The sequence below is a fragment of the Dasypus novemcinctus genome, chromosome 12, assembly GCF_030445035.2.
Source record: "Dasypus novemcinctus isolate mDasNov1 chromosome 12, mDasNov1.1.hap2, whole genome shotgun sequence".
NCBI classification, from domain to species: Eukaryota; Metazoa; Chordata; class Mammalia; order Cingulata; family Dasypodidae; genus Dasypus; species Dasypus novemcinctus.
The window spans coordinates 32,865,555-32,882,299 of record NC_080684.1 but is presented as its reverse complement, the minus strand read 5'-3'; the positions used below and the strand labels follow the sequence as shown (position 1 = coordinate 32,882,299).

The window sequence follows — 16,745 nt, the reverse complement described above, 5'->3', positions numbered from 1 at the left end:
ATTTGGTAAGTACATCTTTGGGCACCTCTGCACCTCATAGACAATGGTCCACATCATGGCCCATACTCTCCTCCATTCCATCCAGTGGGCCCTGTGAGGATTTACAATGTCCGGTGATTACCTCTGAGGCACCATCCAGGGCAGCTCCATGACCCAAAGACGCCTCCACCTCTCATCTCTTCCTGCCTTTCCCCACACCCATCGTCCACCATGTCCACTTTTCCCAATCCAATGCCACCTCTTCTTTGTGGATTCACGTGCTTATTGATCATTTGTATATCTTCTTTGGAGAAATGTCTGTTGAAGTTATTTGCCCATTTTTTGGTTGGGTTGTTTGTCTTTTTGTTGAAAAGGTTCTGGATTTTAAACTCTTATGAGATGTACGGTTTCCAAATATTTGCTCCCATTCTGTAGATTGCCTTTTTACTTTCTTAATGATGTCCTTTGATGTACAAACGTTTTTGTTTTTTTTTTAATGAAGTGCAGTTTGTTTATAGTTTGGTTTGTTGCTCATGGTTTTGGTCTAAAGTCTGAGAATCTGTTGTATAGTACAAGGTCTTGAAGATATTTTCCTATGTTTTCTTCCCGCCCTGCCCGCACTCACTGTCTTCTCTCTGTGCATTTGCTGTGTGTTCTTCTGTGTCTGCTTGTCTTCTCTTCTCTTTAGGAGGCACCGGGAACCAATCCTGGGACCTCTGATGTGGGACAGAGGCACTCTATTGCTTGAGCCACCTCAGCTTCCTGGTTTGTTGTCTCTTGTTGTCTTTCCTTTGTATCTCTTTTTTGCTGCATCATCTTGTTGTATCAGCTCGTGGCACGGGCCAGCTCTACATGATGCAGGCCAGCTTGCCTTTTACCAGGAGGCCCTGGGAACCAAACCCGAGACCCCCCCATATGGTGGACAGGAGCCCAATTGCTTGAGACACATGCTTCCCCCTATGTTTTCTTTTAAGGGTTTTATCTGTGTAGTTCTTATATATAGGTTGTCGATCCATTTTTTTCCCCATAATTACTTTAACTGCAGAGTTGTTTTTGTTGTTGTTTTGCTTAAGGAGATACCAGGGAATGAACCCAGGACCTCATACATGGGAAGCAGATGCTCAAACCACTGAGCTACACCTGACACTTGGCATTAGGGTGGTTCCTTTGTTATAACTGATTTTAAAATATTAAAAGTGTACTGTTAACTATAGTCCAAAATTTTCTCATTTAGCAACCTATTATTAATACCTTGTATTAGTGTGATAACATTCGTTTTAATTCAAGAAAAGAACATTTTTATACTTGTACTATTACCTGTAGTCCACCTGTTTACATAGGGTTCATTGTGTTATACAGTTCTATGTTTTATCTTTTAATTTTTATTCTAGTAACATATAAGACCTAAAATTTCCTCTTTTAACCACATTCACATGTATAGTTCAGTGCTGTTAATTACACTCATAATATTGTGCCACTATTACCACCATCCATTTCCAAAATTTTACAATCAACCTAAATAAAAAATCTGTATAAATTAATCATTAACTCCCCATTCTCTACCCCTCACCTAGCCCCTGGTAAGTTGTGTTCTGGATTCTAACCCTATGAGTTTGCTTATTCTAACTTTCGAATCAGTGAGAGCATAATAATATTTTCCTTTTTTGTCTGGCTCATTTCACTCAAACGTGATATCTTCAAAGTTCATCCAAATTGTTGCATGTTCCTTTTTAGGGCTGAATAATATTCCACTTTATTTATATATAATATTTTATTTATCCATTCATTGGTTGATGGACACTTGGGCTTGGGTTGCTTTCATCTTTTGGCAATTGTGACTAGTACTGCCAAGAGTCTCAGTATGCAAATATCCGCTTAAGTCCCTGCTTTCAATTCTTGTGGCTATAGACCTAATAATACAGGGATTCCCGGGTAATATGGTAGTTCTATACTTAGCTTTCTGAGGAACTACAAACCATCTTCCTCTGTGGCTTCATCATTTTACATTCTCATCAGCAATGAGTGAATGTTCCTATTTCTCCACATCCTCCCTAACCCTTGTAATTTTGTTTTTTTTTTAATAGCCACTCTAGTGGGTGTGAAATAATATATCACTGTTGTTTTGATTCATTTTCCTAATAGCTAGTGATGTCAAACGTCTTTTCACATGCTTTTTAGCCATTTTCATATTCACTTTGGAGAAATGTCTGAGATTCATATTCAAGTCTTAAGGTCAATGACCTTTTTTTTAAGAGCAGTTTTATTCACACTCCATACAGTCCTTCCAGAGTGTACAATCATTATTAGCTCTCAGTATAATCAACAGTTATACAGTCGTCATCACAATCAATTTTAGAACATTTTCGTTGCTTTAAAAAGAAAAACCTCACATCCCTCATACCCCTATATTATGGACACCTTAGCATTGTAGGTACCTTTGTTACAATTGATGAAAGATTATTAAAATATTACTGTTAACTATAGTCCATAATTTGTATTAAGTGTATTTTTTCCCATATATCACCATATTATTAACATCTTGTAATAGGTACATTTGTTCTAGTTTATGGAAGAACATTCTTACATTTGTACTATTAACCACATTCATCATTACAACAGGTTCACTATGTTATAGTTTATAGTCCCATGTTTCATATTCTAGCTTTTCTTCTAGTGACGTACACTACCCTAACCTTCCCCTTTCAACCACAATCATACATACAATTCAGCTCTGTTAATTTATCCATTTCTAAACTTTTACAATCAACCTTATTAAAAATTCTGTACAAATTAAGCATCAGCTAACCATTCTCTGGCCCCATTCTATCTCCTATATTCTAGATCTAACTCTTTATGAGTTTGCTTATTATAATTAGTTCTTATCAGTAAGTTTCCCATTTTTAAATTGAGTTATTCGTCTTTTTTATTGTTGAATCTTGGGGTTTCTTTATATATTTTGGATATTAAACCCTTATCAGATATGTGGTTTCCAAATATTTTCTCACTTAATAGTTTTTTTTTTCACTTTCATGATAAAGTCCTTTTGATGCACAAGCATTTTTAATTTTGAGGAAGTCCCATTTATCTTTTTCTTTTGTTACTTGTGCTTTGGGTGTAAAGTCCTAAGAAACCATTGCCTAACACAAGATCCTAAAGATGCTTCCCTGCGTTTTTTCTAGGAGTTTGTAGTCCTGGTTCTTATATTTAGGTCTTTTATACATTTTGAATTAAATTTTGTGTATGGTGTGAGGTGGACATCTACTTTATTTTGCATATGGATATCCAGTTTTCCAGCACCATTTGTTGAAGACACTGTTCTTTCCCCATTGAGCGACTCTGTACCTTTACCAAAAATCAATTGGCCATAGATCCATGGGTTTAATTTTGGACTCTCAATTTTATTTCATTTGTTTATATATCCTTTTGCCAGTTCCACACAGTTTTGATTACTGTAACTTTCAAATATATTCCTTGCTGTGGGTTGAAAGTTTTAAAAGTTTGAAAAACTGGTATAGAGCTTTGTAGCATTTATCAATTTTTTTATTTAACCAGGACAGAAATTTCCGTGTGTTCACACTGATATTACTTTTAAAAGAAAATAGAGGGAAGAAATGTGGCTCAGGCAACTGGGCTCCTGCCTACCACATGGGAGGTAGCTGATTCAGATCCTGGTGCCTCCTAAAGAAGACAGTGGGTTGGTGTGAAGGGCAGGCATGGCAAACTGATGTAACAAGAGACAGGAAGAGAGAACATAATGAGAGACTCAACAAAGTGGGGAGCAGAGTTCCCAGTGCCTCCTAAAGAAGACAGTGAGCTGATGCAATGGGCAGGTTCCACGAGCTGACATGACAGGATGACACAATGGGAGACACAGGGAGGAAAAACAGCCAGAGACACAACAAAGCAGGGAGTGGAGGTGGCTCAAGTGATTAGGTACCTCCCTCCCACATCGGAGGTCCCAGGTTCAGTTCTTTTTAGGTGTCTCCTAAAAAGAAACAAGGAAGAGGAACAGACACAGCAAGTGCAAACAAGAAGAGGCTGGGGAGAAATAAATAAAATAGATCTTTAAAAAAAAAAAATAGCACCATCAGATAATATAGTATGTGTTTGATGTTGCTTCTTTTTAGTCATTTCCATTGGTTGATTCCATGGTACTTTTAACGCTGGGAATACCTGCAAGTGAATAAGAGATTTTTCTTTTTTAAGATCTTTCTAGAACAGTGTGTAACTTTTATCTCATTCTGTTTAATGGCTACTTAGTAGCCCATTGTATAAATGTATCATAATTTATTTAGTTCCTTAATGGTGTGTGTTTAGATGGTTTCTAATTCTTTGTTATTTACAAAGCTACAGAAAACATTATCATATATCTTTGTGTACTCCCGACTATATTATAGGACATTGCTTGTTCAAAGAAGATGTGCATTTGAATTTTTTAGCAATATAAATTTTTAATAATATTGCCAAATTAGTCTCCAAGAGGTTGTATGAGTTTACTACCAACTGTATATTAAAATGCCTGTTTTCCCATATATTTGCCAATAGTGTATATCATCAGAGTTTTAACTTTTGGTAATCTGATAGGTGGAAAATTGCAATTGTATTTTATCATTGTAAGTGAGACTGGCTGTTTGTATTTTCAAAGACAATTCTTAAGATTTCAGGTATGGGTAATAATAGTGATGAATGTGACATCAGATATTTGAAGAAATGGTGCCAAGAATGTAGGTGTCACTAAGATCCTTGAGGCTGGATGACCTCCCTTCCTTCCTACTTTGTCCCTTTTATCTCGTAATTTCAGGTGATCATGGAACTCAGCTTGGCCTCCATGGGGCAGGTGGTGATGGAATACATGATGACACAGCAGGTGGAGAGGAAGGAGAGAACAGCCCAGACCCCCAACCCCAACCTGGTCGGAGAACTCGGAGGGAAGCATGCACCTGCCCCTACTGTAAAGACAGTGAAGGAAGGTGAGTTTACAAAGCTATTCTCTTAGGAGTATGAGGAAGAACTTTTAATGGGCTTGGAGGTAAGAGGAAGAGGACTAATTTTTAAATATTTAATACCCAACAGTGTTGCAAAGGGATCAGAATTAGTACATTTGAATAAGTTCTATTACAGGATCTTGGTTCTAACATTGACTCTTTCATTGATTCTTGTTTCTCCCCTGTGATGTTGTAAATCGAAGTACTACTTTACTAGATGAGTTATTTTATATAATGTGAACATCAGTATAATTACAGTTGTAAAAACATTTTATAACAAGGATGGACTGATGTAAGATTTCCAAATTAGAGTCAACTGTACATTTTACACAGAATTGTCTTTGCATGAAGCCCAAAAGGGAACAGCATAAAAATTAGTGTTTCTGTAGCCCCTTTATTTTTGCTGATCAACAGTTTGTTAGAAAAACAGCTACAGGTTTGTTTCCTAAGGTCTGAGACAGTAGAAGAGTCAAAAGTGTCATGAATTTACCTGTAAACAACTTTACAGCTGAACATCAGCCAGTTCTGGAGGAAATGGAGTCTTAGGATGCTTGCCCTCAAAGTGCTGCTTGAAGGTCTTAGGGTCTGGCATTTGTGTCCTACGGACAGTTCAGGTATATATTAATGCAGCTTTGGCAGCAGCCTTTTGGTCATGTCCTTGTTTCTTCTTTTGTCCAGCTTGCTTTTTGGCATTTTTCTGTTGAGACTGAATCTTCTGCTGTCCATGAACCATATCTGTTCAAAAATGAAAGGCACTGCTTTTTACTATTGTTGGTCTGAAGTGAACCTGGGCTGGGATAGTCTTGCATCTCTCTCTCTTTTTTTTTTTTTTTTTTTAAGATTTAATTTTTTAAATTTATTTCCCTCCCCCCCCATTCACTGTGTGTTTTTCTGTGACCACTTCTGTCTTTATCAGTGGCACCATGAATCTGTGTTTCTTTTTGTCGTGTCATCTTCTTGTGTCAGCTCTCTGTGTGTGTGGTGCCATTCCTGGGCAGGCTGCACTTTCGCGCTGAGCAGCTCTCCTTATGGAGCGCACTCCTTGCATGTGGGGCTCCACTATGCGGGGGACACCCCTGCGTGGCACGGCACTCCTTGTGTGCACCAGCACTGAGCATGGGCCAGCTCCACATGGGTCAAGGAAACCCGGGGTTTGAACTGCAGACCTCCCATGTGGTAGGTGGATGCCCTATCCATTGGGCCAAGTTCGCTTCCCTGCATCTCTCATTGATTTTTTTTTTTTTTTTAAGATTTATTTTTTAATTTATTTCTCTCCCCTTCCCCTCCCCCCCCGGTCCAGTTGCTGCTTTCTGTGTCCATTCGCTGTATGTTCTTCTGTGTCTGCTTATATTCTTTTCAGCAGCACCAGGAATCTATCTCTTTTTGTTGTGTCATCTTGCTGCATCAGCTCTCCGTGTGTGCGATGCCACTCCTGGGCAGGCTGCACTTTTTTCCCACTGGGCAGCTCTCCTTACAGGGTACACTCCTTGCGTGTGGGGCTCCCCTTCGCAGGGGACACCCATGTGGCACAGCACTCCTTGGGCACATCAGCACTGCACATGGGCCAGCTCATCACATGGGTCAGGAGGCCCTGGGTTTGAACCCTGGACCTCCCATGTGATAGGCGGACGCTCTATCCATTGAGCCAAATCTGCTTCCCACTCATTGATTCTTAAGACCCTGAGCCTTATTAATACATAACCTGTTTTCACCTGGAAATAAGGAAATCGAGTGAGTCAGCCAGTCTAATAGTTGTTACCAAATGTCTGTCTTGAGATAGTTTTAACAAAGTTGTTTGCTGCAAAACAGTCTTACAGAGAAAAAGAAACTTCCTACTATGATGATTTTTTTTGTTTTCCAGAGTCTTCCTTTTCCTTAAAATAGACCAAAATACTGATTCCAGATAGAACGTTATATCATGGAATCTAAAGTATACCTCAGAACAAAGGTCTGATAAATCTGATGATTTTCTCATTAGTAACACCTTTTTTTTTCCCTTAGAATTTATTTCAATACCTGATAACATTCAAACTAATCAAAGTGGTATCACTGTAATTTCTTATTTTATATAAATACTTCATATAAAACTTGTGAAAACATAGATTCTATTATCTAAGCCCTAAACAGCATACTTTAAAATTTTAAAAAATAAAGCATTCACATAGTCATGAGGACCTAATGAGCAGCAGACTATTCAAATAAAGCACAAATTTATTTTTGCATTTTACATGGTTTTTTTAACTATTTTATTTTTGTAAAATTAAAAATAATAGACCAGCGTATATATAGTTACAGTTCCAAAGCAGAGAAATTATTGCAGTTTTAAAGAAAAGTATGGGAAGCGGATGTGGCTCAAGCAACTGAGCTCCTGCCTACCACATGGGAGGTCTGTGGTTTGGTTCTCAGTGCCTCTTAAAGAAGACAGCTGGCGTGACAGGCAGGTGTGGCAAACTAATACAAGATGATGCAACAAGAGATGCAAGAAGAAAAAAACATAATGAGAAACACAACAAAGCAGGGAACAGAGGTGGCGCGAGTGATTAGGTGCCTCCCTCTCACGTGGGAAGTCCCGGGTTCAGTTCCTCGTGCCTCCTAAAGACACAGCACACAGCAAGTGCAAACAAGGAGGTGTGGAGAAGAAATAAATAAATCTTAAAAAAAAAAAAGTGTAACAGCCAAATGATGACCAAATAAGCTTTTTTTTTGAAGCCAACTTGATTTTTACTACAGCAATTCCATTTTATTTTTTCTAAATGTCTTAGCACAATTCTGTAAAATAAATTTCTAGCACCTAAGAGGTATTAAGTTAAATGACCAGAGTATATGGTGTTCAGGTTTAAAGTAGCAAGGTCAATATAAAAACACAATTTTTTAGCTGCTTTAAATTGAAGCATCTTTTGTTCAAATATTTAATTTCAAACATTAAAATTTTATAAAGAAATGAAAAAAGCCACTAATTGCTTTCTTTGCCGCAAACTGATGCACCAAAATAAAATACGGTCTAACTGAATTTACCCATGTTTCCCCTTTTCCAACAATATTTTGACATTTTTCTATATACTTTATAAATATTTTTATTGAAGCCAGTTTTTTTTTTTTTTAAGATTTTTAATTTATTTCTCTCCCCTTTCCACCCCCCCCCACCTCCTCAGTTGTCTGCTCTCTGTGTCCATTCACTGTGTGTTCTTCCGTGTCTGCTTGTATTCTTGTCAGCGGCATGGAGAACCTGTGTCTCAATTTTTTGTTATGTCATCTTGCTGCGTCAGCTCTCCATGTGTGCGGCGCCACTCCTTGGCAGGCTGCACTTTTTTCACGCACAGCGGCTCTCCTTGTGGGGTGCACTCCTTGTGCGTGGGGCTCCTCTATGTGGGGGACACCCCTGCGGGGCACAGCTTGTGGGCCAGCTCACCACACGGGCTAGGATGCCCTGGGTTTGAACCCTGGACCTCCCATGTGGTAGATGGACACTCTATCAGTTGAGCCAAATCCTCTTCCCTAAAGTCAGCTTTCTAGTTCATTTAGTTCATCTGGTTCATCTAGTTCATAGATGAGGTAAAACTGATTTATAATGAGTTGTTGTCCTTAAAATTATATATTTTTTTTATTAAAAAAAATTTTTTTTTAAATAATTTTAAGGACGTACTGGGGATTGAACCCAAGACATCATACATAGGGAGCAGGCGCTTAACTACTGAACTATACCCACTCCCCTAAAATTACATTCTATATACTGTCCTTTCTCTCCACCAAATCTGAGCACCTGTTATTTAATATTATCTCTGATAAGTTCATTCTTTTCTTTTCCTCGTAGTCACCACTTTTGAAAGAGAACTGAAAGAATTAACTAATCCGCATAGTCTTTCCCCTCCTTTATTAGGAAAGTCATGGGTTTACAGAACAATCATGCATAAAATAGAGGATTCCCATATTCCACTCTGTATTACAAACACCTTGACATTGATGTGAAATACTTGTTACAGTTAATGAAAGCACGCTTTTATAATTGCACTAGTAACTGTAGTCCCTGTAGTCCATGGCTTATGTAGGGTTCACTGTGTAGTGCAGTTCCATGGACTTTTTTTTTATTCTGTTATCATATATGCAACCTAACATTCCCCTTTTTAACCACATCCAGTGATATTTTTCAGTGCTGTTAATTATATTCACAATGTTGTGCTACCATCACCACCATCCATTACCAAAACCACAGTCTTTTATATGCCTCTGAAAAGTGTGTTAAAGTTTCACCTCAATACAAATAAGTACAAAAAGACACACACACATATAAAACACCAAGAAAACTACCAAAATAAAAGTAACTTGATTTCATTACTGTGTAAGTTATCTTAAATTATAAGAAAAGCAGACCAGGCTCCCTGAGTCAGAAGCACTGAGTACAGTACATTTATACTCTAACAAAGCTTAAAGTGGGTTTAAATTTCTGAAGGAAATTCTTGGATTTCCACCTAAGTGTGATTTCAGTTCCATTAATATCTTTTTCCTCTCTACTAGTATGTGCTGTTAAAACCCAAGGAATATCCCTCTTGGCAATTTCCCCATTGCCCGCAAATGGATCACACATGGAACAAATTGGTTTGGCAGAAATGTTTGAGAACTGATTTCCTGAAAAGAGCTTGGGATCTGCTACTAGTGGGGAATATGTGTGTATTTTTTGCATACTTTGAGGTAGTTAAAGGTCCTTGTTCTCCTTTTACTTTCTTCCAGCCTACACTCCTCTTCACTGAAATCCCTGGTATTGTCCTAGTTTTTCAGCTTTCAGTCTTCCCCATATGGCTCTTGACCCTTAATCTAGGAGAAAAGTTTTAAGTAAATTCCCAGCCAAAAGTAATGTCCAGTTGAGAGAAAAATCTACACCATGAATTTTGGGTGTTAAGAACCAAAATCAATTAAGGTTTGTCTTGCAATACTAAAGAGAATATGAGCTATGTATCTTTTAAAAATAAATAAAAAATATATTTTAAAAAATACTAAAGAAGCCTTTTTAAAATAAAAGTTTAGTTCATCAGTTGTAACAAATGTAGCACCCTAGTGGAGCTATTGTAGCTCAGTGGTTGACCACCTGCTTTGCATATATGAGGTCCTGGGTTCAATCTCTGGTATCTAAAAAAAAAAAAAAAGGTAACATACTAATGCAAAATGTTATTAATAGGGAAAACTGTATGTGAGGGGGTGGTATATGGGAGCTCTTTGGTAAACCTAAAACTTCTCTAAAACATTAATATAAGGTAAGAGTTTGGATTAGTTTTAAATGGGTCAGATAATTGCTGTGATGCTTTGTGACTGTTTAATTTCTGTCTCTAGGATAAATGATGAATAGTTGTGTTCTTGCTTGCAGGGGCACTGGGGACCCTGGCAAAAAGAAACAGCACATTTGTCACATCCAGGGTTGTGGCAAAGTATATGGCAAGACGTCACACCTCCGGGCACACTTGCGCTGGCACACAGGCGAAAGGCCATTTATGTGTACCTGGTCATACTGTGGGAAACGCTTTACACGTTCGGATGAGCTACAGAGGCACAAACGTACACACACAGGTGAGCTGGGGATTGGGGAAGAGAGAAATAATAATAGACCACATTGGAAAGACGTAAAATATACTTGGAAATAATCAAATACTCAGAGCACCTTACTTTTGAAACTGACTTTATGGGTCACAAATGAAGTTGGAGTTAATCTGGAAAACCTTTAAAAAGAAAAGCTAGATTTTTTAGTAGGATTTTGAAGGAGAGTTGATCTGATACTTTTCTTAGTCTCTGTCTCTCCTTACCTTTCTGCTATGTTAAACCTTCCTTACTGAGTATTCCCCAACTCATTTCTTTTTCTTCCCCCAAAAAGCAAAGGATACTTTCCAGATTTTTCTTCTTCTTTTCACCTTCTAAAACAGGCCTTATTCTGCCTAATATAGTTTAAAGTCAGTGAATTGGCAAAGGTACCCCCATTCCCAAGATGTAGCTGCTTATCTTTTTCTTTCTTTACCTAGGTGAGAAGAAATTTGCCTGCCCTGAGTGTCCAAAGCGCTTCATGAGGAGTGACCACCTGTCAAAGCATATCAAGACCCACCAGAATAAGAAAGGAGGCCCAAGCGTAGCCCTGAGTGTGGGCACTTTGCCTCTGGACAGTGGCGCAGGTTCAGAAGGCAGCGGCACTGCCACCCCTTCAGCCCTTATTACCACCAATATGGTAGCCATGGAGGCCATCTGTCCAGAGGGTATTGCCCGCCTTGCCAACAGTGGCATCAACGTTATGCAGGTGGCAGATCTGCAGTCCATTAATATCAGTGGCAATGGCTTCTGAGATCAGGCACCCGGGGCTAGAGACATATGGGCCATACCCATCATCCCCGGGGTGCAAGGTAGCATGGGTCCAAGAGACATGTGGGAGAAAGAGCCATGAGGCATTAAAATGCATGGTGGTGGGAAGAATTGGGAGAGGGATACAAGAGAAGAGATGGGGTCCTGGCACTTACCTATATCACCAATGCCTGCTTGAAGTAGGAAACATTAATGAAAATTCTGTTGGTGCCACTCTTTGATGAGCATTTGTTTGACCCCAAATAATTCCTTCTTTCACTTCTTACCCCCACCTCCCCTTCCTGCCTTTCCCTTCTCAGCTCCCCATGATGGATCCCCCCCTTTCCTAAAGCCATCATGCCTTGATAAATATATATGATCATTGAAATACTTTTTAACAAAAAACAGATTCTATATTATATATATATCTATATATATATAAAGATATATAGAGATGCATTTGCAGGGGTTGGCTGGGAGGAGGAAGGAGACCATTCTGTGACCAAAATACCTTGGTCATTTTTTATATTGCCTTATTTCCCTATGGCTGAGCCTTGTTGTGACACATCAAGATTTTCTGTAGATGTTGTCTTGGCTTCCTACCAGATTAAGTGTTCATATGCTCTGCTTTTAGTTTATATATACAATTCATAATGTTTTTCCTCTCTTAATTGTCTTTATTTGGGATCAGCTATATGCACTCCTTTCCTGACTCAACCCTTTCTGTTTCCCCTTCTCTCACCTGATCACTTTGTGTTTTGTTTTTGGTCATGATCCCTGAATGAGATGCTTCTGTCAATAATCTTTTAAAGTCCTAATCCCAGCAGCAGAATGGAAAAGCCTTGAAGCCCAGGCTGATGCTTGAGGTAGTTGTAGAGGGAGTGTATAAAAAAACTACTGACGCAGGCACCCTCTTGGCGCTGGAGAGTCAAAGACACTTCCCTTGACTAGCTGCTCTAAGCATTAAGAATTGGAAGTCTTTCTATGGAAGTGGACAGGAGACCCTCTGAAGGTGATAATCTGAGATCAGAATGTATAGATTTTTTTTTTTTTAAAGTCTAATAATAGATACAGGCTTTCAATAGGAAAATGATTTGTTCAGAAGAGGAGGTAACTCAAAGTAGTTGGGTTCAGGAGTGAAATATTGGAGTATTAGAAATTTTGTACAGCTGTCTTCCAGGGTAGCTCTAGGCGTTGATGTGTGGGCTTATGAGTTTTCATTCTAAAAGGAAATATACTTCCTTTTTTAAACACCCCCAGTAGTTTTCCCATTATGTTATTAAGGAGCATGAACCAATGAATCTATTTGAGATTCTGCAGAAGTCCAGTCCATGTACTAGTGGAAGGCAGGGGTTCTTATGTTCTCTTAACTCTTCCTCTGTGTACTTGGGTGGTTTCTAAGGGAAAAGGAAGCACAAGATCATGGGAATGTTAGTGCAGAACAAAAAGGAATCTTGCCTTGCCACTGTGGTTTAGCAGAGAGATGGGGAGAAAGCATCCTGCCTTCTCCATGGCTTAATTCCAGAAGAGTGATCCAAAAATTATAGCGGCAGGGAGCTTGGTGCATTTGGCACTAAGATTTAAATGCAACCAGAATTGTCCTCAAGGCCCAGCCATTAAAGCATTGTCTCTCTTGACCTTCTGGTATTTTGTCAGAGAGCTTTTCACTGTGAGGAAGTGTGGAAATGATTGTGTGTATGTGTGTAATCTGTTAGGTTGGGGATAGGTTTTCTGTTAGCCAATTCTAAAAGAGATCTGCAATAAAAAATTATCCTGATCTGATAGAAAGTGAAGTGTTTGTGAAAGATTGTGTGTGAATGTGTGTTCATACCTGTATATATCTACACACAAACGTGAAATTATATTTGAAATTGTTGGAAAGTAAATCAAATCCAGATCAAAATGCCTTTCAGGCCCATTACCTAGAAATCTATCTTAAAACCTGGGTATGTTCCTGAGGTCATTTCTTTGCTTATGTTAAATCAGTTACAATTATGAATGGGGAATATTCTACTGCACTTTTAAAAGAGAAAACTTTTTTTGTGTTTTAAGTAAAACCAACATCCAGATCTATAGCAGGGTCCTAGTTCTTTTTATAGGTCTTTGGCCTGTAGATAATGCTACAAATAGATGAGGCAATGATCCTACTATATATTTTATAGAAAATCCATCCAAACTAAGATTTGGGTAAGTTTGTGTTGTTGTTGTTTCACCTGTAATACAATAATTGTTAATATTCTGAACAATAGTTCACTTCATTTGGTCCGTTCTGCAGACTTAATACTGTTTTCAACACTCAGGAACTGTTGCAAGATCTTTCCCCAGATCACATTCTATTAATTCTGAAGTAAAAGTCACCTATGCCCAGATGCTGACACCCTTTATTTCCACTGAAAGAACTCAGAACCTTTTATTTTGTATCTGTAATCATGTACTTTGGCATCTTTTGGAGGAAAGGGGTAGGATAACTCACTGGAGTATGCAGTATTTTGCTTCAGCATTTCAAGGAATGGAATCTCCTCCAGGATGGAATTATTAGATATAAACTAGCTTAATATCAAATTCTTTTTTTCTGCTTGCCCTATTCCCTTCTCTCCAGGGAAGCTCCAGGTCCAGTATTTTGTTTGGCCCAAGAACTAAAGCAACTTCTGCTTTTGTCCCCCAGCAGCAATGAGCCACTCAGTCTTTTCCACAGGAAATTAGGAGCCTACATTCCTCGAGTCAAGGGCTCATTACTGAAAATCCCCTTTCCCTGAACTTTTAGCCGAAGAAATTAATGTAACATACTGACAGGCATACTGATTCTGATTTTTTTCCCCAAGAGTCGCTCTTTAATTTTATTTTTTAATGACCAAATCTTGCAGGGAGGGAGATGTCCAGAAGAGTGGTAAAGTTAAAGCACTCATTCCCTTGTCCATTCAAGTTGCCCATTCACACTCATCTGCTTATTATTTGTGTCACTTTTTACCCAGAGCAATAACAACCCACACTATCTTCCTTCAGGGACCTCTCATTTGGCACCCTATTTTGGGGTGGTGTGCACAATGCAATTTAATGGCTGTTTCTCAGCCTGTTCAGAATAAATGGAACCCGTGATCCCAGAAAGTATAGACTGAAGTGTGGGGTAAAGATTATGATTGGGGGAGGGGAGGGTTGGAGACAAAAGCTGTAAATTACTATGGCTGATTTATTTCAAATATATACATATATATATTTTTTGCTTTCATATATCCTATATAGGAAACTAAGCATTGTATTTTTTTAACAAATCTGAGAAAGCACTATGAACTGCAGGTGTTTGACTTTCAGAAAATATTTTGTATTAATATCTTCACATTGTGTGAATACTGGAAGCTGCAGATCTTTGCTAGGACGCAATAAATTTATATACTTTTTGGGGGATTCTTCTGGGGGTGCTAATCAAGCCCCTGTTATGCTTTGGGGGAGCCCTGGTGCTATTTGCTCAAAATTTTCTTTTCAATTGTAAGTGCCCTGATGCCTTTTGGACCTTGGGTTCATCAGATCAAAAGATTTTTTGAGATCAGATACCAAGGAAATGAGGATGGTCTAGCTGCCTCAAGTAAGGGTTCCTTTTCATAGCTCTGCTTCTCTCTGTCTGAAACTGGGTAGTCCCTTGGGGTTGGGAGGAGAAATGTGAAATCTCAAACTTTCATATCCCTTAGAAGAGAGCCAGTAACTTATGTGCAAGGATGAAAGGTGGCAGCAGTAGTGGAAAAGGGAGGAGGATATGGCACTTCTCCAACCCCGGAAAACATTGCTTTTGAAAATTGCTGATAAAATATGGGCAGGTTATTACTTTTGTTTGGGAGATTGTGTTCTCCCTGGTGCCTCTCTTGGCTCTACTCCTGGGGTACAGACCTCTTCTAGGAGAAGAGCAGACCAGCTTTGAGGTTGACCTGTTTCTTTTCTTTGTCTGTCTTTCCTAAACACCAGCCCCCAGGAAGACATTAAGCAGCCTTAAATTTAGATTCCTACTCCCTCTTCCAAATTTGGCTCACTTGCCTCAGATTGAGGACTAGGAAAGGGAAAAAGAAAAAGGAGTCCCTGACTTCATTCCTCCCCTAGGTTTTTTCAAATCTGACTTCCCCAAACCCAAAAAAGATTTCCTCCAGGACGTTCACTTGTGAGAAATGAGTGTTTTGCTCCATTTTCCCCTTTCCTTCTCATCAAGCAGCCCCTCAGCCCCTGCTTTGTCTCCCTAAGGGCATAAAGATATGGTAATCTGTCCAACTCCGCATAGTTCCCAGTCCAGGAAAAAAGGTTAGGCTGAGGCTGCAGGTAGTGAGGACTTTGTTAATACCTCTCCTGGGGTGTGTATTTTCCTTTATCTCACTTTCAGGAATTATATAGTGCCTTAGCCTGGAGACTGGGCTTCATCTACCCAGCCTTCCACTTTTCCAGCAAATTCTCTTGAGCAATGTGGAGAGATCAGGTCTTCATATTTCTGATCACCCCTTTCTCCCAGTGGCATCCCACAGCCCTTACCTGGAGTTTAGGTCACAAAGACTTTGGGGGAAAGATGGGGAAAATATGCTGAGATTGACCTGAAGAGACCCTTTCTACACACGCCAATGGCAGCTGCCCGGGGCCTGCTTTCTCTTCCTGTGGCTGTCATCCCCTGGGGGGGAGGGGCGGTGCCCCAGTCTCTGGTGCCTAAAACAAGTTTTTCTCTTAACACTGGCAATAACCAGTCTCCATACCACTGTTGCCTTTTTAAACCTCTTAATAATCTCGTGTTTGTTGTTGGTTCTAATCTGATTATCACCAGGGCTTTGTGGAGAAATACTTTTAAATGCTCTCATCTTGATCTTTTTTTTCCCCACTTTGCTCTTGTGTATGTATGATGCTAATCTCCTGTATTTCAGTTTCTTCCTGCTCTTTTTTATTTTCTGTTCTTGTCATTCTCCCTACCTTTTGTCTCTGGGTGTAATAGGGCTCTTTTTTTTTTTTTTTTTTTTTTGCAGTTTTGTACAAAGATTAGTTTCAATGTAGTCTGTAGCTCCTTTGTAAACCAATTAAAAAACATTTTTTTAATAAAAAGCCATGTCTCTGGTGTGTTGAGGGGGTTGGGAATGGGGGGAATATGATTTTAACTTAATATTCTGAAACAAGCTAAAATACATTGTTAAATCAGTGCAGCTGCATCACATTTAACTCCCATATCATTGTTCTTTGACTACATAGAAATGTGAAGGACCACAAAGATAGGGGCAGCCCCAACATTTTTTAAAATAAATATTTTATTTTGGAATAATTTTAGATTTACAGAAAACTTGTGAACATAATACAGAGTTTACATATACCCCTCATTCAGTTTGCCCAACTGAATTATGTTACAATGGATGGTATTGTCAAAAGTAAGAAACTGACATTGTTATATAACAACTAACTCAGACTTTATTTGGGTTTCTCCCAGGATCCAGTCCATGATACACATTGCATTTAGTT

General features: G+C 38.9%; 1 protein-coding gene across 2 annotated transcripts in view; it reads left to right on the top strand.

Annotated features, from left to right (window-relative positions):
- The window catches only part of SP1 (Sp1 transcription factor), a 51,901-nt gene extending 35,564 nt beyond the window's left edge, over positions 1 to 16,337 (top strand). For both annotated transcript variants that reach the window (XM_004467440.3, XM_004467441.2), the window contains exons 4-6: positions 4,781 to 4,949; positions 10,321 to 10,520; positions 10,967 to 16,337. In XM_004467440.3, the coding sequence (XP_004467497.1) occupies positions 4,781 to 4,949; positions 10,321 to 10,520; positions 10,967 to 11,280 (683 nt within the window). In that variant the 3' untranslated portion in view covers positions 11,281 to 16,337. The remainder of the gene's footprint in view (positions 1 to 4,780; positions 4,950 to 10,320; positions 10,521 to 10,966) is intronic.
- The last annotated feature ends 408 nt before the right edge of the window (positions 16,338 to 16,745 follow it).